This window comes from Astatotilapia calliptera, chromosome 10, assembly GCF_900246225.1.
Source record: "Astatotilapia calliptera chromosome 10, fAstCal1.2, whole genome shotgun sequence".
NCBI lineage: Eukaryota > Metazoa > Chordata > Actinopteri > Cichliformes > Cichlidae > Astatotilapia > Astatotilapia calliptera.
Genome location: NC_039311.1, coordinates 19,107,143 through 19,132,754, shown reverse-complemented (window position 1 = coordinate 19,132,754; position 25,612 = coordinate 19,107,143). Strand labels below are relative to the sequence as shown.

General features: G+C 38.8%; 2 protein-coding genes and 1 non-coding gene across 4 annotated transcripts; 2 read left to right on the top strand and 1 right to left on the bottom strand.

Annotated features, from left to right (window-relative positions):
• Positions 1-50: 50 nt before the first annotated feature.
• Positions 51-124, top strand: trnat-agu (transfer RNA threonine (anticodon AGU)). Its single transcript has one exon. It is a non-coding gene; the product is annotated as a tRNA-Thr (tRNA).
• Positions 125-1,151: 1,027 nt separating this feature from the next.
• Positions 1,152-7,160, bottom strand: vtnb (vitronectin b). 2 transcript variants are annotated; one of them, XM_026183079.1, is made up of 8 exons: positions 6,968-7,160; positions 5,239-5,355; positions 4,922-5,137; positions 4,261-4,400; positions 2,848-3,004; positions 1,942-2,100; positions 1,545-1,856; positions 1,152-1,438 (listed from the first exon to the last, which is right to left on the bottom strand). In XM_026183079.1, exons 1-8 carry the CDS (start codon positions 7,029-7,031, stop codon positions 1,299-1,301), a joined length of 1,305 nt encoding a protein of 434 aa, XP_026038864.1. In that variant the 5' UTR covers positions 7,032-7,160; the 3' UTR covers positions 1,152-1,298. The 2 variants fall into 2 exon arrangements, with proteins under 2 accessions (XP_026038864.1, XP_026038863.1); XM_026183078.1 differs by having other exon boundaries at positions 1,545-1,859; positions 6,968-7,159.
• A 5,354-nt stretch (positions 7,161-12,514) lies between these two features.
• Positions 12,515-22,960, top strand: slc13a2 (solute carrier family 13 member 2). Its single transcript, XM_026182939.1, has 12 exons — positions 12,515-12,965; positions 15,281-15,409; positions 16,459-16,595; positions 17,930-18,165; positions 18,250-18,415; positions 18,531-18,653; positions 18,811-19,020; positions 20,217-20,314; positions 20,482-20,597; positions 20,950-21,111; positions 21,196-21,333; positions 22,560-22,960. Exons 1-12 carry the CDS (start codon positions 12,855-12,857, stop codon positions 22,689-22,691), a joined length of 1,758 nt encoding a protein of 585 aa, XP_026038724.1. The 5' UTR covers positions 12,515-12,854; the 3' UTR covers positions 22,692-22,960.
• Positions 22,961-25,612: the final 2,652 nt, after the last annotated feature.

Sequence of the window (25,612 nt, the reverse complement as noted above, 5' to 3'; positions counted from 1 at the left end):
CAGGCTGTGTGTTATCATTCATAAACTCTTCTTGAGGTCAGGAATCACGTGGCGCCGTGGCTTAGTTGGTTAAAGCGCCTGTCTAGTAAACAGGAGATCCTGGGTTCGAATCCCAGCGGTGCCTTTTTGTTTTCTGTTTTGATTAAAGTAAACTTTTAAACACTCCCGTAACATTAAATGTTGCGACACTGACGCAAATCAGATTTTTATTCATTTTTATAAAACCTCAAAATAGTGTGTATTTGGGTTTTTTGTTTTTTTTTTTTTTTTTTTTTTTTTTTTTTCCCACTGATGCAACAGTTCGATAATATCAGGTTATGTTAAAAACATCTGTAGTGGTTTATAAATTAAACCTTAATACAAATTTCCTAATGCCTTTTCAAAGTTGTAACACAGCTTCTTATTGTATTTATTTTTGATATATTTTCCCTTGTACCGGCCTATTGCCCAACAGAGGGCGCTGCTTTTTTTTTTTTTTTTTTTTCTTTTTTTTTTTTCCACCTGAAGAGGTCAGCACAGGATTACGGCAGCCTCTTGTAGGGATACTCATGAATTCACTGAACAGAGGCCTGTATGTGTGCGCGCATATTCAGTTGTATGTTGCATTTGTAAAAACCAGGTCAGGCTACCCCAAAAGCTTGATTCAGTCCCACTAGATACAGCATTTTCAGGGGGAGGAAAGTGACCTCTTCAGTCTGCAGGTTTCCCTAAGCTTATAAACATTACATCTGCCCTAATTTATGTGTAAAAGGAACCGCAACTGAACTAAGTAAATCTTTCACCATCTTCTAATGCTGTGATAGCAGCCATTCCCTAACTCTGTAAATGAGTGGCTATTTGCATAACTTTATTAAAACTTGAAGTTATTTAAAAAAAAAAAAAAAAAAAAAAAAAATATATATATATATATATATATATATATATATATATATATATGGTGTTATTTTAGGTCAGTATGAAACTGTAGTCTTTAAAAGATTGAGCAAATCTGCTGTAAGCTATGATGGATGAGTGGTGAAACATTTCTCCCACTGATAACGCTGATAAAGGCTCGGTGTTGAGTTTGGGCATGTAGGCATGATGCATGGCTACAGATCACATTAGATGTGTGTGTAATCTCTGCCATGTGGTCAAAAATATCAAAGCACTCAAGCACTGAAATGTAAAGTTTATTAATTTTGAATAATTTCAGTGTATCCACCTAAGAGGCCATTGGAGAGGTGTCTATCCTGAACTACATGCAAGGGTCAAAGGTTTTGTCATCATTAGCCCCATATTGTAATAGTCAAGACAAGTATTTATCTTTTTTCTGCCCTTGATGCATCAGGTGCAGCAGCTTCATGCTTGCAGCCCAGCCAGTACTTTGCGATAGATCGAGGATAGGGAGGGTAAGTGGCATCCACGCGTTTTGTCTGCAGATCCACTCTGTAGTACTTATCTGATATTAAAAACAAAAAGGAAACACACAAACCAAAAGGTGTTAAGGAAGAATAAAGAGCTGTTTTTGGAAGGATTTTGACTCATTTTTTTTCAGGCTGATTTACCCTTCTTGAAGAAGTACACATTTTGAACGGGGGTGCTTTGGTACTCCTGCATGATGCTCTCTTCAGAGCTGTCACTGTAATCACCGAGGTCGAACAAATCATAGAACCAAAAGTCATCGTGGCGACTCTGCCTTCTTCGCTGTCCACGCCTCTTACTGGGCCTCTTCCTCCGACTCTTCCACTTCTTTGCGGTCGGAGGTGAAGTTGGTTTGGGAGTGGTGTAGACTCGTCCCACTATGGCAGCATCTATAACGGGCCTAATACCCCGCCAATCCCTGCTGATGAACCAAGGGCCTGTTTGGGAACTGGTAACTGCTAAAATACAAAAGTCATGCAGATGGAGAATAAGAAAAAAAAAATCTGAAACAGACAAGCATAAAGAGACCAAGGTCCTTACAGGATCCTCCAAAGAGCTCAGTGAAGAGATCCTCCCATGCGTTATCGCAGAAGAGGTCTGTGTATTGTGTGAACAGCACAGAAGGGGAGGACCTGCTCATCTGGATGCACTCCTCGTGGGAAGGCTGGTGCTTGAACTCATATTGATAATACCGGTCCCCTGAAGAAAAGAGAAAAATCAGATTTCAGGATTTTACTCGATGAGAGAGAAACAATGAGGCTGTGGAGTTGCCGATACATTTTTAATGATATACAAATGCAGATAAAACCTTGCCATCTGCATTTGCTTCCATCAGATTCTGTAACTCTTTGCTTTGCCTCTAACTGCTTTTTCTGAAAACGTTAACCTCTGTGCTCCACTGGGTGTCATCAGACTGCTCTTTATAACTTGCTCATCTTTACAACTTGCCGTGAAATGATGATGCAAGGAAATTTTGCTTTAGAGGTGAAGTATAGAAGGAAAAGCACCAAATGTTACAAGTGAAGACACTGCATTAAAATAATAAACGAATATAGCAGTGCTCTGTTTGAAGTCATCACTTTAAGGGTAAAGTTAAGGGTAACTTTATCAAGTAAAGACAAAATAACTTGACTTTCAGATAAATGTGGTGGGTTAAACATTTCCTAAAAATGTCAAATATTTACAATATAAGTAAGTACGTATTCAGCTCCTTAACTAATTATTAACAAAATGAAGCAAAAAACCCCCAAAAAACATGAAAACAACTTTGTTTATTAATTTGCTTGTTTTGTGTGATAGGGTGCTACTTCCCTATTCTTGTAAAAGCCATTATATATTCACATGCAAAGTCATCTTCCTTAGTTTTATCAGATCACGAGCAACACTTAGAAACCCCTGCTGTACTTGTATATGATAAAAAACATTATCACCCATTAGTACAAATACCTTTGAAGAAGTAGGCCTTCTCCTTGCCACGGTGACTTGGTGCTGGTATGGCAAACGCAGCATCGATCTCATCTGGTATGCCATCAAAGCCGTTTGAAATAAGCCGTGGATAGTCCTCATCCAGGACGTCACCATCAAATCTCCAGTACTGGTTCCCCTGAGAGAAAATGGAGCCCAGAGCATTGAAGTTTGAGGATACCGCTGCGAGGGAGTGTTAATGAGGGCAACAGACTACTCTCCCTAAAGAAGGTTTGAAGTCTGAAACATTCCTAATCATCATCTTCTTCTTCTTTTTAGGGGTCGCTGCAAACATCTCAGTCAATCCTCTGTCCCACCAATCATCTGCACGTCCTCTATCACTACATCCAGTAATTTGGTGCCTTAAAGCTCCATCTTCACCATCTTCCACTTTCCCCCCGCCGCACATGTCCAAACCAACTCAGCCTTGCCTCTCCAACTGTCTCTGATATACTTATTTCACCATTGCCTCCAAACCATATATCACAGCAGGTCCATCTTGTAAACATTCCCTCTTTCTCATGCTGCTACACTTCAGTCACAAATCACCCCTGACACTCATCTCCACCCACTCCACCCTGTCTCTTCTTCACCTCTATTGTGCACCGTCTTTTACTTTTGATTGTTGACCCCAGGCGCTTAAATCTCCTCTCATTCACACACATATTTCATCTTGCTTCTACTGACTTTAATTCGTCTTCATACCGCCACCTGCTCTCTACTCTCACTATAGATCACAATCTCATCTGCATAGAGTCCATAGAGACGCCTGCCTGACCTCATCTGTCAGTGTGCATCCCCCTGCAAACAAGAAGAGGCCCAGAGCTCATCCCTAATATAAAATACTGCTAATACTTTGCATAATTAACAACTTTTGTTAGTTAGTTGAGAAGAACACCGCTTTCTCTCCACGTTTCTTATGTTTTTTTTTGTAAGGTTACTCCATTTTATCCAGCTGAAGACCACTGGCAGGGTATAGCAAGAAAAAAATGCACAATTCTTCTTCATATGCACTGTACAAATAACCGAATCAATAAGGAAACAGATCAATATTATGAGTAATGAAGCAACACCATTTTCTAGCAACACTCATGCCAGTGTGGGGCTGAAGAGCATTATTTCTGCCATAATGTTGGATAGTGTATTTGATCTGAATTATTGCACGCAACAGAGTCACTGTTTGAGTATTTCGCAGTTACAGAGAAACGGTTTAAAACAATGGCTTTTACAACTGTAGGCACTCATTTTGAATTTTCAGAGGCTTAAAAGAATAAACAATAAATGTAGCTCAATTAAACCTGAAAACACATGCACACCACCAAAAAAACCCCCACACATTTATGTGAGGTGGAGCCTTTTGTGTACCTCATCACAAAGAAATATGGCAGCTTATACCTTAAAGATGTAGGATTTCCCCTGGCAGTTGATGCGTGTGAATGCAGCACTGATGGGTCCACTGATTCCCCAAACGTCCTCGATGAGTTTGGGGTAACCAGGAAGGATGGACTTATCATCCAGCTCAAAGAAATATACACCTACGAGGAAGAGCAGGCTCTGGATCAGTGTTTACATCAGCATTCAAAGAGTTTCAAATCTTGCAGCAGGATAATCCACAAAGTTTCCACGAATGGGTACTCAAGTCTGATTTTGGGTCTGTGTTCAAAATGACTGCAAATATGTACCCATTTATCGTTTACTTTTTAAAGAAACACATTCTGTTTTCATTGAGCAAAAGCTCCTTTAGCATTTACTTTCCTCAAACAATTGTTATCATTTTTATTTTAATTTTGGATGAAATTGAAAAGGCTTTCCCTCCTTTTCTTTAATGTTTGGATCTTTTAAGCTATTAACATTAGTTTTTACCATAATTTACACTTTTAGGCACTGTATCAATTCTGCATCTTCTGATTATAACTTTCTCCTCTCTGTATTGGAAAAAACAGCATTGCTGAATAATTAAGGAAATTAAAAAGAGAGACATTACACAATGGCAACAAAGTAACAAAAGTAAAAGTAGAAGTAGAAGTAAACTGTCCTGTTATGTGATCAGGATTACCTCTAAAAGCGTAGATTGATCCATTTTTCAGCTGCAGAAAAGCATCAAATGCCCGCCCACTGCAGGGCATGGCATCAGGATCCACCGGTAGTAGTGTGGGCGCCTGTGTAACATTGGGTGTGACAGTCGGTATAACCGTGTCTGAGGTTGGCATAAAAGTTGCTGTGCTCGGGCTCGTCTCTTCCAGTGGTTCCTCAAAGACATCGCCTCGAGAAACTGAAGGTAGAACATGAGGTTTTGTCAGATGGTGACGTTTCAAAGGAGAAGAAAATTCAAGCTGACTCTTTAGTGAAACTGTCACACAGCACAGCACTGACCTTTTCTGGGGCAGATGGTGTAAAAGTCCCCACAGCAGCTTCCATAATACACACACATGGAGTCACACTGACATTTGCTCTGTGGGCTGAAGGAGCCGCAGCGACCTGCACAGGACTCTGTGGGAAAGTAGTTTTAGTGTGAGATATCATGCAGCGTGTAGACCTGGTCTGAGTTTACCATTCAATAATCAGTGAAACCAGAAGTAATCAGACCCTTTACTCGTTTAAACACACCAGCTGTAAAACAATCCAGATGCATTATCAGAAAGATAGGATATAAAGTTAGGATTAGATTCTTCCTAATTCATCACTAAATAAAATATTTCACATTGTCAACTTTTTAAATATTTACAGTTATTTACCAAGGTGAACTGAATTTGAAGAATTGGGACACGAATAAGAGGGAAGCAACAAAATTGTGTTTTGGGTTCAAAGAGTCATTGAAATCAATTCATTTAGATATTTAAAGGGGAAAGTGTGTAAAACACGAGTTACAGTTACTAAAAACATGTTCCCACCTATCAGCCTATGACAGGGATTCTTTCATTGATTATGGTGTGGAATAATGGATGCTATATATCGTCCCTGCAAGCTCAGGCTGCTCTATTTCTACCATTTTTTCACTCTTGGCTCTGTGTTATGTCACACAGCTCTGGCTTATAGTACAAAAGCTCGATTCACCTCCCGTTCAAACATTCTGTATGCATAAGGCAGCCAATTGGAAGAAAGATGAATTAAATAAAGGGAGAGGAGCATGTTTCAGAGAGGGGATAAACTGGAAGTCTGAGATAAAGAAGGATATTTTAAAACTGAGTCATTCAAAGCATTTTCAGTAGAGTCCAAGAATAAAAAGATTTAATTAGAAATTAAAAACAATAAAACAAACCTCTAAGAAAACACCAGGATAAACTACTAATATACACTATACTGCCAAAAGTATGTCCCATCTTGCATGGCAGCTGCATCCAAGCCTTACATCACCAAACATAGTTTAAACCACGCCCCCCACTCGATCTAGAGAAGTGGAGACGTGTTCTCCGAAGTGAAGAATCATCCTTCTCATTCTGGTGGACGAGTCTGGGTTTGGTGGTTGCTGGAGAACGGTATGTGTCTGCATTGTGTCAAGTGTAAAGTTTGGTGGAGAGGGGATTATGGTGTGACGGTTGTTTTTCAGGCGTTGTGCTCAGCTCCTTAGTTCCAGTCGAAGTAACTCTTAAGGCTTCAGCTCACTAAGACATTTTGGACATTTTCATGCTTCAGGATGGTCCCTTTCTGTTCCAACATGACTGCGCGCCAGTGCACAAAGCAAGATCCATAAAGACATGGATGTGCGAGCTTGGTGTGGAAGAACTCGACTGGCCTGTCATCCAACATCAGTGCCTAACCTGACAAATGTGCTTGTGGAAGAATGCTCAAAAATCCCCATAAACACTGCTAACATTGTGGAAAGCCTTCCCAGAAGAGTTGAAGATATTATAGCTGCAGAGGGTGGAGCGACATCATAATAAACCACATGGATTAGGAATGGGATGTCTCTCAAGTTCATATATGTGTGAAGGCAATGAGCAAATGTTTCTGACAATATAGTACATTTTGTTTCATACATCAGTAGCTACACATCAAAGTCAAGACATTATACGAAACTTAAAAATATGATCTATCATGTCTAATAATTACAACTGCTATCAACAATAATACAAACTGCACATCAAAAATGTTAAAGTTTTACCTTCTGCAGCAAAGGCGGTGTCCAACAACAGGACGAGGCCCAGCAGAACTACCGCTGGCTTCATGTCGGCTCACAGCAAAAATCCCCCAAACTAAAACTCTGAAGGTGTACTATTCTAAAATCCTGCTTACTAACCTAAACCACTAGCTGGGTTTGAGCTGGGTGCCCCACTTTGGGGTTTAGTACTGTGTGCAGCTGATCAATAGATATTTTTCAGAGGCTGTTGACCCCCCCAGGCTTCTGCTGTCCTGACTGGTCAATACTCTGATAATCATTAAGCTGATCTCTGTCCCATCTGTCCTAGAAACATGCTACAGACCAGAAACATGAACACTTTATGGCTTTAATTTGATGTTATTTAGTAAACCTATCACCCAGTATAATTTTATAATAACTTTAATTTACTTTATGAAAATGTTATTAATCATAGGTTTATCTGGATGCTTCTCAATATGAAAATGGTTAAAACACAGAATTACAAACTCAGCTAAAAACTGAAGGTGTCTCTTGAGTCATAAAGTAAGTGTGTGCACTGTATTTTTAATTTCCAGGCAAATTTAGGATAATATCTAAGCTCAAACATTGTAACATTAGGCCTGTCTTTTTTCTCTATTGATCCTTAAACACAGACAATGACTTTTTCTCCCCAATTAAGCCCTGGGAAGAAGAAAAAATGCAGGTGAAACCTGTGGATTCCCTCCTTTCCAGTTTGGATTATGACCAAAAGATGGGAGTTGATGACTAAATTCAACACCACGGAACAAGTCAGTCAGCTTGCAGACAGATTAGAGCAATATTAATGCGTCCTTATCGCTAGCCTTGAAGTTTCCGGGTATTTGTTAAACATTAAAGGATTTGAAAGGAGTTTTAAAAAATAGTTTTTTCTTTAAGGTTTAAAACGAACAAAGTCGCAGCTGAAGAAAGTTGGTAATTTAGGTCAATATTTAAACTGCCCAAACAATAAGGAAATCCACGGCATTTAGGAATGTACTCATCCTTCATGCAGTGCAGCAAAAACAGTCCATGTGTGGACTTTGATTATCAGTGCAGCTTTTATCACTGGCAGTTCTTATGTTGCTCTTGAGTCCAATTAACAAGATCACTAAGCAAATCCGAAAAACCACAGAAAGTGTGCCGAACCTAATCCACAAAGATCTATTTCGGGATCTAGCAGCAAAGTGTTGGACTGCTTGCTGACTTTTCTACTTCCTCTGATGTAGTGCAACTCCATGAGCCTGATTGAAAAGCCTGCAGCCAGTCTGACAGAAAACAACCTCCCGGAGTTTATCATGACAAAAAAATCTAGGTTTAGGAATTTAGAATGAAGGTAAAATAAGACACATAGTGCAGACTTAAAAATAAAAAAAAGCAAAAGTAACAAATGTAGGGACTAAAAAAGTAACTGTAAGTAAATGTAAAACTTAAAATCATTGAAAGCCTTTAAAAAAAAGGACGCTTTAAGACACGACTTAAAGGAAGTGGCTGACTGCAACAGATCGGATTTCCTCAGGCACCTTGTTGCAAATGCTCTGTCCTCTTTAGGTTTTAGCTGGACACCTAGAACAAATAAAAGACCTCTGCCTGCGGATTTAAAGGTACGTGCTGCACATTCTAATAAGAGGTGAACTCTTAAAATCAATTAAAAAACATTCTGGGAGAACATGTAAACATGCCTAAACAGGAGTGATACAATGCCATCTCTTTGGTCTAGTTAAAATCCTGGCAGTCTGCAGTCATTCAATAGATTTATTTGGCTCAGGCAAATAAACAGCCTGTTGCAGTAATCTCGGTGTGAGGAAATAAAAGCATGAAAAACACTTTGCAAAGGCAGCCATTCAGAGAGCTCAGTGTACCGCGGAGGGTCAGATGATCTACGAGGCCGATATATCTGTGTGTGATCAGCATAAAATTTTAAACATAACAGAGACTATAAGGAGAATAATTATATGAAGAAGAAGAAGATTGGACCTAAAATGGGCTCCTGCGGAGACACAGAACTTCCTTTTTGACAAATTTGACTTATTGCTAAACCCTGCATGCTGTCACTATAAAAAATGCTTTTGTCTGCCTCGATGACCATTTACTATTTATTATTTATTCAAACTTGTCAAGTGCCAGTAGAGACAGAAGTAAGGACAGCATGCAGTATGTTAAAGACTCAGAAGCATCATCCTGAATTTTCTGGCTGATTGTTGTAAAAGTATAATCTACTGAAATGCACACATCTGGCAGAACCCCTGAAATTAACAGCAGGACAAATAAAACAATGAAACTCAAGGTAACAACTTTAGTTGTGACATTGATATAAAAGATAATGTTTCAAAAATAACTAAACAAGTAAATGCACAGAGTTGTTTCACGGGAGCTTAAAGTGGAAGGTACCTCTGTTCGCTCCTATTGTTGCTAATATGCCAAAAGATGGGAAAGGTGTTTATATACAGGATGCAAAGTCCCCTTAAAAAGCACTCAGTCACAACAATATTGAATTGTGAGTTCTACACTGATCAAACATAAAACAGATCATATTTATATAGCCCTCCTTAAATGTAAGTGGATGCTGCCCTCTTAAAATAATGGTCCAGATTCTTCTTTTAGTGATGTTTAAACCATGACTGTAATGAGAGCAGGTGTAGAAATGTTCTCTGGTCTGTGCAGAAAAACAAATTAACATTACATGACTTGATTATTATTGTACTGGCACTATAACATCAAAATGCAGTGCAATGGCGTTTCCAAGGTAATCTTGATAGAATAAAAGTGTGATTTTTATAGCACTAATAGTAAATATTAGTTTGTTATGTAAGTTATATTCAACATTTGCACTGTTTTCAGGATGCATGTTGTTATCTTATCAGTATGACTAAATTGTACTGGCAGAACAGCCTTATTACAATTGGAGGCACTTCATCCATAAAGCTGGGTGCTGATTGTTTAGAGGTCTTTACAGTGGGTTTTCTCTCAAATTGCACCTTTAATGAGTAATGATTCATCAAAAAGTGTGACCAACAAATAAGGATTTTGTGAGAGTGACAGAACATCTAAATCCATACACAGTTTTTATCAGTTGGTCTCTTTTGGTGTCAAATATTAATCCGGTTCATGTACAAGTCAGCTCTTCTGTTCATTATTGGAAAAAAGAGGTTGGCTCTTTAAAACCTTTGAGCTTTTCATTACAGAACAGTCATAAAAACAGTACAGACGCAATGTTCAGCTCAGTCTTGTTCTTTAATTTCAGGCAGTAAAAAAAAAAAAAAAAAAAAAAAACAGCAGCAAAGCAACTCACTCATTAACTCAAATATCTATTAGCTAATCACATGGGACCAACTCAGTGCATTTAGGCATGTAGATGGGTGTAGATGGGGTCATGATGCCCTGCAGAAGTTCAAACTGAGCAGCGGAACAGGGGAAGAAAAGATGATTTAAGAAACTTTCAACATCTCATGGTTGTTGGTGCTAAATGGACTGGCATGAGTATTTCAGAACCTGATGATATCCTGGGATTTTCCTCACACAATCATCTCTTAGGCTCAGAGAGAGAGAGAGAAACTATTCAGCAAGAAGTAGTTCTTTGGGTGAAAATGCAAGAACATGTTGTGTGGTCATGTGGATGGGCATTAATTACCCCTCCCTTACTGAAACACCATAGTATTCATAATGAAGATCACTCTGACTCATCCCACCCTAGCACCCCCCAGCAACCCAACCGCCCTTTATTTCCCCTTCTCTTCTTGTCATTATTATTATTATTATTATTACCTGCCAATGAGTTCTCTCTACTCACATAGTTCCACAGTTACCAGATCTCAATCCAATAGAGCTCCTTTGACATGTGGTGGAGCAAGATAGTAATTTCATGGATGTGCAGCAAACAAAGCAGCAGAAACCATGTGATCATGTCAGTCTGAACAAAAAATCTGAGGAATATTTCCAACATGAATCCATGTCATAAATAATTAAGGCAGTTCTGAAGGCGGAAAACCTGATAAAGGTGTCAGAGGATGTATAATGATTATGGAAATCTAAAATTCTATCATTTGGATTGTTATTTTGTTAGATTAAACTTAGTTGGATGCAGAACCTTTCATTACTATTTTAATTTCAAGAAGCCTGAAATTCTTGCATACAGGATTTGGAAAACACAAACAATGATTATCTGTACGTGTGCTTTCTAACCAAACTCCCTTCATAAATCATTCAGTAAACCCAATAAATAAAAAACACTAATCTGTGTGGATGCTATATTATGTCTAGTGCTTTAATGATTAACTGCCTTTATTATTAAAACTCCTAAGCTGTACATGAACATAGAAAGGTCACCCAGTGTTTTTGCTTTGGCTGCTTTTTCTTGTTTTAATTACTACATTTGCCCTTTTTTTTTTTTCATCATGTTTAATACCAGAACGTTCCTCAGTAACATTTAGTCAGATTAGACCAACATGATCATCTATGATCAATAGAAGTGTTCGTCTTTAACAGACGTTTTATGCCTCAATCTCTTATGAACTTCCTATATGAACTGCAGTAATAAGTAATTTATAAAACAACCGGGAGTTTGCAGTGATGCCAGTGTGCTGTGTAAGAGTGATATATGAGTATTAATCGCATGATATGATCACTGGTTTTTAGACTAATATAAGCTTCTAATCTGAGTTGCTGTGTATATTGATGGTGTTTTTGAGTCATGGGAGGTATTTATCTTCATTTAAGACAAAGAACTTTTGTGATAAAGTCTTTACAAAGATTCACTGGGATTCCTTGAAAATCACCAGCCACTGTTTGTTAAATGTCCCAGATGGAAGTGTTTGTGTTTAAAGGCAAAGTTGTGGTTGCCATTTTAAGATAACATGGTTTACAATTTAAATGCTATTCTTAAACAACACACTTCCCAGCGTTTTGCCTTTAAAAAAAAAAAATTTTTATTAAAAAAAGTGTAAAAAGTGGAAGAAACTAGACAGCTGTTGACATCTCATCGCAATGTCGCAATTGAACGAGAAAATCCTGGTTGCCAGAACTTTTGCAAAGTCAGCAGCAACAGTCACAAGCTTTTAATCCACTGAATGATTTCATTGTTTTAAGACGTTGAGTTTTTTTTTTCAAGTTGTTCTTTGTTACAGGGCAGATGCAGGAGTATGGGTTCCTCCTATCCTATTCTGACACATGCAACCTGCTGACTGTATGAAATCATACTTTAGAATACTTTTCTAGTCTTACAATGAGCTATGCAGCAATGAGAAATAACATCTGACGCAGTAACAACAGTCAGACAGGAGATAAAATAATGTTCATATAACCTAATTATGGCTGTAGCGAGGCTATGATTGTTTTTTTGTCAAAATCGGTGCATTTTAGGTTAAAACACCTCATCTCTCGCTGTGCTGTTTGACATCAACTGACATCAACTCCCTTCTTTGTTTAATGAATCAGTTATTGAAAAATTTGAATCATTCAGAAATTCATCTCAGGTGAAACTTACACAGATATTGACCTTTGGTTAAGTTACTGGAACTGCACTCCTTCACATGATAAAGTCTCTCTATTGTTTGGCTGTCCGTCTCCAGTCCCTCCCCCTTATTCTGCTTTTACAGCTACTTTTTGCTCTTTCCCAACAGTGTCAGCTGCTTCTCTGTCAAGGATGTTGATCTCTATGAGTTAATGTTTGATATGCTACCAGAGATATAGACAGAAAATTGCACTGACTTTATTCTCTTTTCCACAGTGACTTTCTGTGGAGCAGACCTCTACTGTTAACCCACCTGAGCTCAGTTTTCAGCTCCACAGCTGCCCTGTGCCTCTTCTTCATACTGACTAGTGTTTGTGTTAGCGTTGACCTACCTGCAACACTTAGAAAGAGTTTATTTCAGTTGTTAGTTCATTTTTTGAGAGCATCATGTATAACTGGGAGAGAGTGCTGCATCTTCTGTGGCACCACAGGAACTATATCATCATAATCGTCACGCCGCTTGTATTCCTTCCTCTGCCTCTCGTCTATCCTTCATCGGTGAGTGTATTTGTTTAAAAAAAAAAACAGCTAAAGATTTATATTCACTGACCAGACTAATCTGTACACGTGCAATTTGAGAAGTTTGGCTATAACCCGTTCAGTTAATCTGACACTTGTTCTTAAAGAACAGATCTTGTAATTATTTTTAAATCTATGATTTAAGTGTTGGATCACTGACCTACGCTGATGCCCACCTTTAAAACTATACACTCTCACCTGAGTGAATTTACTTGAAGTGCAGTCAATCACAGTTAAACAGGCTAGGCTTGTCCGTCTGTCTGTAGTGGATAACATAAATGGTGTTTGAATGTTGTTCGAATTCAAGGGCTAAAAAGCTTTTAAAGTCAGGTGTTTTATTCACACTTATTAACATGTCTCTCTTGTTGCAGTTATTGAATCTGCTGAAAACATGTGGACTAATGATGGTTATTTCTAAAAAATAAACAAATACTCACACTACAACATTGGTCAATTATCCTCCTGATACCCAGGCTCTTATTTGGGGTTCATTTTTAATCTCCCTGACCTCGGGCCCTGATAAATCTTAAAATCGTTGAAGAGGAAGTTATTACAATGTTGTAACAGCCTCATGTGGTACCAGTTTTCTTCTATAGGACAACACAATAAACACATTGTATAGCAAAGTAAGAAACACTTTGTTGAACAGAATGAAGTTTAAGATGCAAAAAAGCCAAAATTTAATGTCCCCATGTGAGAACAAAACTTGAATTAACAAAAAGTGAACCATTTAACATGGCTGATGGAGAAATCTAAAGTAATGCATAAGGCAAACAAAGATGAGAATAAACAATGACCTAAACTGGGGAAACTAAAAATAAACATAAAAAACCCTAAAAATGAAACTTGGCATGGATACAAAGATACCTGGAACATTGAGAGATGGCGCAAAAGACAACAGACGACCTGACCCTGAACAAAGGAGGACAAAGGACTTAAGTACACAAAAAGATAATGAGAGGATGGGGAACTGGTGGACAAATCAGACCTGATGAGGCGGAAGGGAGAAGCCAAAATAGACACTCTGCATACAGGACAGGGACTCTCACAGTAAAACAGAAAAAAGTATGGAACCCAGACATGAAAACACGAACGTGACAACATAAGACACACAGACATGAAACGCATAAAGGGCGAGGGAAACTTAAACACAGGGGTAGAAGAAACAAGGGGAATATAAAAAACAATGAACTATAACAGCAACTTAGGCATTGTAGAAATTAACTTAGAAAACCTAAAGGACTTAAACATAAATCAAAAACATCAAAATAGGCTAAAACTCAAAACGCCGGGTCAAAAGACCCAAGATCATGACACAAACATAAGCTGCTGTGACATTACATGTCTGCAGGTTATTTTTTGAGTGCACTTAACTCAGTCACCACGTCTCTCACTTTGGAAGACTTGATTTAATCGAAAGATACCGTAGACATCCAGGGCCAGTTTTTTAATATGATTACTAAACACAGTCACCTCAAAATCCCTGCAAGCCATGTAATCTCTTATGTGTTGACATATTGCAACTGAATTCACCACCAAATTGATTTTATCATCTTCATTTTTTGCTGAAAGTGCTGAAGTGGTCTGTTAATGTATGAAGGATAAGAAACAAAGCGGGCTTTGTGGTGCTCAGCTGAACCTTTGTGCTTTACAGTGCAATTAAAGACACATAAAGATGGTGGGCTCAAACTACACTACCCAATATGACCCCTATTACTGTTAATAAATTAGAGCCTGTGTTACCTGTAATTATCCTGAGCTCTCTATTTAATATGTAGACATGAGATTTAATGCTTAAATACACAGACTTGTAGTAAAAAATATTTCTATAATATACGATGCATTCCATTACACAAAAGCTGCAAGAGAACGGTGTAGCTGTCTAAAATATAACTGTAAAGTAGATAATAACACAAATATTATTTTGTACGTTTTATTATAATGTTTTAGGAAATCTTTTTGAAACTTAAGCTTTATCAGTGTCTTGTCTGCAGTGGAATGTTTTGTGTCGGGAGCTTAAAGAGATTTTACAACTTTTATTGAGGATCATAAAAACTTATCTTGTGAGATGTGAACACGACAAACTGTTTGTTTTATGATCAAGGGTTGCTGCTATCTGCATGTATAGAGACTTAGTGCCTTTTAAAAAGAAAAGATAAGCGAAAGGAAAATTCCATGTATGCACTTTGCTGCAAACTGTGGGTTGGTCTCTGCTTCTGTGTGCGTCTGCACAAAATGTAATCAAATCACATGTTAGTGATTGTGATGTTATATTTATGTGTCTGTGTTTACAGGAAGCCAGATGTGGCTACGCGATCATCCTCATGGCTCTGTACTGGTGCACAGAGTGCATGCCTCTGGCTGTGACTGCCTTACTGCCAGTCATCCTCTTTCCTATGATGGGCATCATGAAGGGTGGAGATGTAGGGTTATTTTTTTCCACTTCTGTGCTTCATAAGTATATTTTAATAACACAACACAGCAATAATGTAAAACGTTCACTGCTTCAACAGGAAATAATAGCGTAAGTGGCAGCCAGGTGCTGCTAATAAAATGAACTTGATTAACGGATTATCAGCACCTCTAAAAAAGTAGAAGATTTGCCAGTTTGTTGGTCTGGCGCATTGATGTGTTTGTTAACACAATGCCAAGGAGCAATGATTTTAGAGAAGCAATTGTTGCTGCTCGTCAGTGTTTGGAAAGGCCATTTCTGAACAGAGCCGGGCCCAAATCCCCCAGAACTATGTGAGAAACCAATAAAGCTGTGCAGAAAAGGATTACGTCAAGTTATTACTGTTAAAATTGATTCATGGCATTGTGTACTTCACTTCACTCACTGCTTCTGTTTTTAGTTTTGGTTAATTAGTAATGACACTGTGTAAAATGTTGTGTGTTGTTGTTTTTCTGAGTTTCTATTTAAATCATTTTCGAACCTGCTCAGGACCACATAACCTTTTATTATTTATTTTATTATCTTATTATATTGTATCTTATACATAAAACTGTCTTTATTTTTAAAATGATTCTATATAAAAATCTGAGTTATTGACACACGTAAGAAAATTTTGCTCCTGCTTATGAATATAAAATGAAAATCAGAGATTTTAAATATAATTTAGGATATATATTTTTTAATTGCACTGAGAACAGAAAGACCATTTATGAGGAACTTGAATTAAAAAGTGTTGATACAACACTGTGTGTCGCATGAGAAAGCAAATAGGAGTGTCAAGGGAAGAAACTCTTCAGTTAGTTTAGTGTGGAAAATAGAAGTTAAAAAGGACAACAGTTATTGAAAGTGTGATGTGACCCCCAGTCACTTCTTTTACACCATACTTCTACTGGCATGGTAACACTGCTGATCCCGTTTTTTTGCATTTATTGCTCATAAAGCATATTTGATGATACATGTAGGTCCACAGGTTACCTTTGATCCATGTGCTAATGTTAGCGACTGTGTGATCTGTTTCAGGTCAGTATTGAGTATCTGAAAGACTCGAACATGCTGTTCATCGGAGGTCTGCTGGTGGCCATCGCGGTCGAACACTGGAACCTCCATAAACGAATCGCTCTCCGGGTTTTGCTGCTGGTTGGTGTTCGTCCATCGCTGTAAGAGAGCCTTGACATACAAGTCTACAAGTCTTTCAGAATCCGGTTGTTAAGTGATGACGTGACGGATCCTACTTCCGGACCTAAAGTAGTCTGCGTTTAATATGGCTTTTGTGTTGTTAACATGTTTAATGTTTTGTATTTTCTTCTATTTAATCTCAAAAAGCTCCTAAAACAGTCAGTGATCACTGTTTACCTCCCTCGGCTTTTATTACTGCTAATCATTTATTTAAGCTCAGTTTTTAAAACCTTAGGATATAACTACAGTCCAGCCCATGCAGCAGTATATGAATGACTAACCTCGTATTGTGGATGGATTATCTCAGTTGTTCTCCTGGCTGAAGTTTGGTCCTTTTACAGCATCCTGCCATGCGATTACATTTGTTCCTGACCACCCAGAACACTCACGTTAACTTTTATCGAGTGGGAAAAAAGTTAGCTTGCTATGCTAACATAGCTGTGTCGCTAGCGGTCACGTAGCACATCATTATATACCAGCTAGCCAAACTTCAGTAACCCTACAAACGTCACTGCTGTTTAGTTTTCTGTCTTCATTTATGTTGGAAGTGATAGCAGAGCTGTACGTTTTAATTTGTTTCCAAAACCCCGCAGTCAGGACATGCTATATTGTATTTAGATAGAAGCTATCGAGCTAACTTCCTGCTAACTTCTAACTCCGTTAAATGTCATAAATTCCGTTTTCATGGATGCCTGGATGTTAAACTCAATTGTTACACCTGGTAGAGCAGAACGCTGATCATTTCATTAAAGATGAAAGACTTTAGACAGTTTTTCAACTCTCAGTAATGCTCGTTTGATATATGGACCTGCAGCGGAGTTTAGGCCCAGACACGGCTAGTGACGTCAGACCGGATAGATTCTTTGCATCACCATTGTTTTGTTTGAATAAATGGCAAAAAAATATTCATTTGATGTTTCCCATAATGAGAAACTTTACCTGTGAGTTTAATAAGGATGACAAACAAGCACAAACACTAATGCCATCTAATTTAAGCCAGGTGTGGTCGCCTCTAAAGGAAAAGGAATAAAAGATTAAATTTAATAAAATTAATAAACAATCAATATCAATAAAGATGGCAACAAATAACTGCTCTCTGTTTTCATTCAGAAACATCTATCGTTTGTAGACGTAGCTATGTCTTGCATGGTTCTTGAATTTTGACAGGGTGGTATTGCAAACTGCTCCAGGAGTTCAAGGAGCTGCCCAGTACAGCAACATTTAAAAAACAATGCACCCAGAGCACTAGTGAGGATGTTGAGGACTTTTCACTCATGCCTCCTCGTTATCATCATCACCATTCCCTCTCACGCAGGTTAATGATTGGCTTCATGAGTGTCTCGGCATTCCTGTCCATGTGGATCAGCAACACAGCCACCACAGCCATGATGCTACCCATCGCACACGCTGTGCTACAGCAGCTGAAAGATACAGAGACCCAGGCAAATGAGCGTGATCTCCAGATCCAAGATGCGGACAACCACGCATTTGAGCTGGAAGTTCAAACCAAGCTGGAGACGATACACGAAAGAGACACACAGGATCCTGTGTGTAAGTAAAAATGCTACATACACATATGGACTTCTAGAAGAAACCCTTCCAATAACATCTCTGTCTTATTGTGTTTTGATCCAGATGTACATGACACACAGCGAGAGTTCAGAGAAAAATCCATAGAAGCGAAGTATGACCTTCTGACCAAAGGGATGAGTCTTAGTGTGTGTTACTCTGCCAGCATTGGAGGCACGGCCACGCTCACAGGGACCACGCCTAATCTCATCCTCAAGGGCCAAATGGACGAGTAAGGCAAAAAACCCAATTCAACACACAAACAGAAATGATCTTCAAGGTGTGTCACTGCTCATTGAACCACTTGTATCTTCTCTTCACATCCCTTTGTTTTTCTTTCTGTGAAGGATCTTCCCTAACAATACTGACGTGATCAACTTTGCCAGCTGGTTTGGCTTTTGTTTTCCCAGCATGGTGCTCATGCTGGTGCTCGCCTGGTTCTGGCTTCATTTTATGTTCCTGGGCTTCAAGTAAGTATAATCAGCCAGAAACAAACCCAGGTATTTTAAACTATCCTCAGAAAAGCTGCTCAAACAGCACAAAATAAATTAATCTACGCTGTAAGTAAAACTGACTTTTTTTTAGCATCTGCAGAGATATGCTATATCTTTTTGTTGCTCTCCTCAGTTTGAAGAAGTCATTTGGCTGTGGTGAGAAAAGTGAAAGCGACAGAGCGGCATACACAGTGATGAAAGTGGAGTACAAGAAGCTGGGACGTATCAAGTTTGCAGAGGTGGCGGTACTCGTCCTCTTTATCTTGCTCGTGCTTCTGTGGTTTACCAGAGAGCCGGGCTTCATGCCTGGCTGGGCCACAGTGCTGTTCAATAAGGACGCTGCGTGAGTTCTTTTTTAAGCATGACCTTTAGATATAAATGAAGTGAAGCGCCACATATTACCAACAAAAAGACCAAACAGCTGGCCATGAAATGATCAATTCAACACATGCTTTCCTGCGCATTAAAATGTATGCAGCACTTGTGGTATCACCCAGTGGTTTATAAAGTCCTGCATTAATGCCTCTGAGGCAGGATGAGTCAACATATTTTACAAGCAAAGTCACACAAAGTCTTCTGGCACCTTTTGTGCTGAATGCACTGAAGTCTACTGAGACACAAATAAAATAAAATAATAATATTAATAAAATAACAAAATAATTTTCAATAATTTTCAAGCTGTGATGTTTTGACATCACAGCTTTGTTTGTGATTCTGCAGCTAACACTTTTGCTATAAAATATAAAAAGTGACCTGATCTCTCTGCATTAAGATCTATAAAGTGATTGGACATTGAGCCAATTCAGCATTGTTAACCAAGGTAGCAAACATGAGCTGACAGATAAATACCTGGATGCTGCTTTAATCCTGCTCAGAGGGTCTGGGTGATTGGCTCTGACCCATTCTTATACAACATCCCCTAGTTTGTATTCATAAAACAAATGCTTACATCACATAAAGTTAACAAATAATTTGTGATGGTGGAATGTCAATCACTAAAACTGGAGCACAGAATGAACAGGCATATATTTTATTAGATTTACATTAAATGATCCAAAAGCAACAGAAACGCAGGTGAGATGCTCACATGTTAGCCTCAGTTTAAACAGGTGCGTTATGAAGGAAAAACAAATACCAGTACAGTTCTTTTTGTACCAGACAAACATTTTAAGCATTCATTATTTATTTCTGCTGTAAAGTCTACATGAAAAGCTGAAGTGCCCGTCTGAGTATCCGCAATTTGAGCACTTCTGAACTGGAGTAATATTTCTGCAGGAAATGTTCACAAGCGCAACAAAGTTGTAGCTAAAGTCCTCATTTTCTTTCTTTCTTTTTTTATTAAACTTTCTTTTTTCTTTTTGTTAGTTTTTTATAAAAGAGAAAAATTGGTCAGACTGAAAAAAATGGCAACATAAATGTATGTCAAATACAGTTACATTGTTTTGCCCCACAGTTGACAGTAAATATGATGTTACACATTTTTCTCTTCATCATTTTTAAAAGGCAGCATATATAATCATGTTCTCTCGTGTCTGTCAGGTTTGTGACAGACGGAACGGTTGCCATCCTAATGTCATCGCTCTTCTTCGTCATCCCCTCTCAGCTGCCGTTTAGCAATTACGGATACACAAATGAAGGTGAAGTATTCATTTTTAACCTTGGTGTTTTAACCTGCTTCTAAAAATGTTCATGTGACCTCAGTTTGGGCTTACTGGAGCACTGGGTGAAGATTGCTTGGCAGGCTTGATGTTGCACTTTCAAACTAATTACTTGTTGATGTTTAAACTTCATCTGTGTCCCACAGGTAAGAGGATAAAGGCTCCACCGGCTCTGTTGACCTGGAATGTGGTTCATGAACGAATGCCCTGGAATATAGTGCTGCTGTTGGGAGGAGGTTTTGCTCTTGCTGCTGGCAGTGAGGTAAACACCCTTGGACTCCATGTCTTCACCTTTTATTATGTCATTCTCCCTTACAGAATATCTAAAAAGAATTTTGGCAGTTAAATGCTAGTCTTGGTGATTACTGGATACTTAAATGCTTGAATCAGAAAATAAATACTGGTATCTTGTTTGTTTTTGGTGATTGAATTTTGGAGGTTTTGTTAATATGCTTATCATTTGCACAAAAATTAATGACAATTCCATCTAGTAGACGAGAGATTTCAGTCAAGGCCAAATTGGTAGACCGATAGCAGACATCCTCTGAGCCATGGTGGTAGCTTTTCTCAAATACTAAACATTTGTTTGTGTATTTTTCCTGCTACCTTTACAGGCATCAAATCTATCCAAGTGGTTGGGAGAAAACCTGTCACCTCTTCAGAATATTCCCCCCTTTGCTATCTCACTGGTGCTTTCCCTACTTATTGCCACATTCACCGAGTGCTCCAGTAACACAGCTACCACCACCCTGTTCCTGCCCATATTGGCGTCAATGGTAAATGGAGCTCATATGTTGACAGATGTGTGCGCACGTATGTTCTCCATGAATCTAACTGTGTTGTGTTTTGCGCTCCTTTAGGCCCAAAATATTAAGCTCCACCCACTCTACGTGATGCTGCCCTGCACTATTGCTGCCTCTCTGGCCTTCATGCTACCTGTGGCCACACCACCCAATGCCATTGCCTTTTCTTTTGGAAACCTCAAAGTCCTAGATATGGTAAGATTGGCATACATATGACATACAAAGATATGCTGCCTTCGCGATTTTAGTTTATTTGAGCTAATAAGACTGTCTTTGATTGGCCTTGTTGGAGTGGGAAAAGCAATACAATTGTCCTTCTTGTCACTTCTCAAAGTTACAAGAGAGCTATCTGCTGCTAGTATCATCAATTTGCTCTTTAAAATCAGTGACTATTGAGCTGTATCATGACACCTAAATCAACCTCCATGTGTTGTAGCTCATCCATAAGTAAGTGGTATGTTATCCAGATGTGTGCCAGGCCTGGCGTAGATGGCGCTGTTTATGTGATGCCATGCCATATCTGGCCTGATTGTGGTTTGGTATATGTGACCCAGGAGCATAAAAAAACAGGCCTAGCCCCCGGATCTGGCATCAACCTGGCACGTCTGGCTGACCGGTGTCATGGCAGGGTGTATGCCAACCAGATGTGGGCCAGGTCTGGTAATGATGGCACTGTTTATGTTCCTATTTTCCTATTTTCCTCCAGTCTGTATGTCAAGTTTGAATGTGTATTAATGTAGTTAGGAAGCACTCAGTTTAGAGAAAGTGTGTGTGATTTGGTGAATGTGGTATGTTGTGTAGAGCACTTTGAGTAAGTGGAGTAGAAAAGCGCTATCAAAGATTGAGTCCATTCACTGTCTGAACAGAGTTACTTTTGCACTATTATGTTCCGGCACATGTTGTTATTACATGGCTTGATTAAGGTACACATTAGGCTGACATCTGGTGCCAGAGCTGAAACTGTTCTGGGCCAGCACAGGGCCAGCAGTGTGTCTGCAACTGGCCTGTGGCTGCACACAACTTATACATGGCCCACATACCACAAAGAATGACGGCCCTTTGGTGGCCCAGATCTGGTTTGCCAGAGGTAATCCACACATGGGCTAGCACAGGGCCACCAGTGTGCCTGCAACTGGCCTTGTTCTGGCCAATGAGTGGGCCACCTCTGGCAAATCTGATCTGGGCCACCAAAGGGCCGTCATTCTTTGTGGTATGTGGGCCATGTGTAAGCACATTGTGTGGGCCAGATCTGGGCCATACCAATTTTGCCATGTGGGGTAATACAGATAAGATCTTGGTTAGTTGTGTTATTCAACAGACAAATATGCAAACTCACAGAGCATAATTTTGAATTTTTAATAAAATTCTAAAGTTTTAGCCATCCTGTGTCATCATCTGATTATTACATTTTGTTCCTTCAGGTGAAAGCTGGTTTCATGCTCAACATCATCGGGATCCTGTGCATTAATTTAGCCATCAACACCTGGGGAAGAGCCATGTTTAACTTGGACACTTTTCCAGATTGGGCCAACACTACAAATAGTAAACCTTGAATTTGTTTACAGCCTGTAAAAAAACAAATCCAATTCTACAGTCACACAAGAAGACACTGAACAAAGTATCACATTTTCCAACTTCTGCTTCAAACCAATGAGGAAAAAGCTCAGAAATCCACTGTCTGAGATAAAACTTTTCTACCTTTAGCAGACAATAGTTTGTTGTTGTTGCAGGATACCATTACTCATGCTATCCTGCTCAGGAAAGCTACATACAGCCCGTTCTCACTCCCGAGGCGGAACATGTCGACGTTTTGTCACGTCCCGCGGCGTTCCTGAGGAACGCGAAAGGAGACCTTCGGCGTTCTTATGGTACGCGGCGGGTTATGGCTGGAATCCAGTGCAATGACGCTCCCGCGGTAATAGACGTTCCAGCCCTGTATTCCAGCCCTAAACCTAACCTTATCCCTAGCCCTAACCATAACCTTATTTCTGATCTTAACCAGGACTATAAATAGCATGTTTCTAAGTGATTTGAAGAAAAAGAGCGAACATGTGTAGATGGAGTCCAGACGGTTCTCATATTTCCTCTTTTTTCCGAGGTCGTCATTTAGGTAGCCGAAAACGTAATATGTTGACGATTTGTCACCTAGCGTAAAATGTTACGCTTTGGGAGTGAGAACGTGTTGCTACATAAGAATGTTTTCAGGCCCTTTAAAAAGAAGAAGAAAAAAGTCATAGCAGAGTTTTTCCACTCTCACTGAAGACAAATAAGTTAAAGATTAAATGACAGTTTAAATTTGGTTATAGAAAGAGCAATCAAAGATTTTCACTTGCAGCTGAAACAAACTTTAAGCTCTATCAGACTATTATATACAGACCCTCTTTGAGGACTTCCTTACATCATTTCAGTGACAGAACCAAAGAAAGTGTTTAAACCAGGTTATTTCCTCATATACTTTTCAATGAATTTGTTATCTTATCAGTCTGTGTATCATTTACTGATAATGCATGCATTATCTGCAGCATAGCTACCTTTGAAAGGCAAAAATGAAAACTAATTCATGGTGTCAGTTAACTTATTACTGTGGTAATTTTGTTGGACTTTTTTTTTTTGGGTGTCATATTTAATTTTATATGTGTTTTTGTCACAACATCTTTTCATAAGGAGGAATTTTACTTATTTTATAATTTATAAATACCAATGTGACCTTTTTCTGGTTGTGATAGTCTTTTTTTTAATTTATAATACTTTATATAACAATTCATATAATAATAATAATGGAAGTGCTCTAATTTCTTGCTAAGAAAACTGCAGGTTAAAATTTTGGTCAGACTCCCAGATGAGCCCCCAAATGTGTTATGGACAAAAAAGTAAAACGGAAACTTAGCAAAACCTATTTAGAAGCAGAATGTCAAAATCCACCTTACGGCAACTTACTTATTACATGTTACATCTTCTTTGTGTTGGCTATCTAAAGTGAGGTTGGGCATTTAATTTTCTCAAGCGGTCATATGAGAAACTGGAACTGTTGTGATAGGATACACCAATAACCTAAATCTAAAGTAATAGTGAGGAGAACTGATATCAGCTGTTTATGCAGCCTTCTACAACAGTCCCAGTTTCTTATGTGCTCCCTAGGAAACACAAATGACCCAACCCTGATCTGAAATGTAGAAAGTTAAACAGATTTTTGGTGAGCTGAAGCCATTTTTATTACCCTGCTAAAACACCCAATGAAATAAATGCATTGCTTTTCATGCTTAAAAAAAAAAGCAGAGAAGCTAGATATACTGTAATGCAGGGGTCAGCAACATTTCTGATGACGAGTGCCATCTAAAATTTCCTCAGAAGTCAATGTGCCATATGATTGCATTAGCAATAAATTTAATAATGATCTATATGAACAGTTACAAACTATATAGAACAACTTTATAGAATTATATTTCTTCGCAGATGTTGGCAGCTATCAGCGAATAGCTATCAGCTATTTTGAAACAAAAAAAGACTTTTTATCCATAACAAGAACTCCATAACAGCAAATGAACTGTACAACAGAAAATGCAAATGCAAATGCTATTTATGGTCTCCACACAACAATGATAAGAAAAATAAACTGGGCCAATATGGCATTTTTGTTAATACAGAGATACACATGTTAATGTGATCTCTGGTCACCCACTCAGAGACACAGGTCTAGAAGTGTCCAGCATTCAGACGGCTACCTGAGGACACTCTTCATGTGAGAGAAAATCAGCTCACACAAATATGTAGAGCCAAATACTATCAATAAGGCCTCTGCAATGTTTTAAAGACAGTTAACCTTGTCAGGCAGTGATGTCCAGCAGGTGAAAATACAAGCACCATGAACACGCACAGCTATAGATTCCAGCTGCGTTCGTAGTCTGCAAACTTTGAACCCCACAGAGTCGAGCTTTTCAGTTCAATCAGTTCATTTCGATGCCCTCTGTGTCCAACCAGTTAATGTGAGACAAATCCAGCTGCTCATTAAAGCTTTTTGGTTTGATTAGAAAAGAAAACATTGGTCCATAGTCCCAAAAACGCATTCTGTCTCGAGTCTACGGATGTATCCGTGTATTTCCGCGGTGCTGATGCTGCACTGACAGCTCCTGAAGCATTTGAAGTGTTGGAATGTGGAAATTCAACATTACTTGAAAAAACTGCCAGCTAGCAACGTCCCTCTCACCATTAGGTTAAGTTATTTTTAGCCAATTACAAGTTGAATCTGGTAGTTGGGGTTGTTATCTAAGATACCGTCATTAAGAAGCGGCACAACTATGCAAGCTAATTCGTGATGTGCACTGCTGGCCCAGCCATTAATTTTTAATTCACTGAGTGTCGTGCCCAGGGCTGGACTGGGACAAAAAATCGGCCCGGGCATTTTGACTAGAGAGTGGCCCACCAGGTATTATAGGAAAAGCTATAAAGCCTTTGAATGAAAACAAATGCTGTTGTG

What these genes read in the sequence shown, in the direction of transcription:
- vtnb (XM_026183078.1), bottom strand. Translation starts at nt 7,031, where the DNA reads ATGAAGCCAGCGGTAGTTCTGCTGGGCCTCGTCCTGTTGTTGGACACC. An exon ending in CACCGCCTTTGCTGCAGAAG is followed by an intron (nt 5,356 to 6,967) that starts GTAAAACTTTAA and finishes ACTTTCCCACAG; the next exon opens with AGTCCTGTGCAGGTCGCTGC. An exon ending in ATCAATCTACGCTTTTAGAG is followed by an intron (nt 4,401 to 4,921) that starts GTAATCCTGATC and finishes TCTTCCTCGTAG; the next exon opens with GTGTATATTTCTTTGAGCTG.
- slc13a2 (XM_026182939.1), top strand. Translation starts at nt 12,855, where the DNA reads ATGTATAACTGGGAGAGAGTGCTGCATCTTCTGTGGCACCACAGGAAC. An exon ending in AGACACACAGGATCCTGTGT is followed by an intron (nt 18,166 to 18,249) that starts GTAAGTAAAAAT and finishes GTTTTGATCCAG; the next exon opens with ATGTACATGACACACAGCGA. An exon ending in TGCCCATATTGGCGTCAATG is followed by an intron (nt 21,112 to 21,195) that starts GTAAATGGAGCT and finishes GCGCTCCTTTAG; the next exon opens with GCCCAAAATATTAAGCTCCA.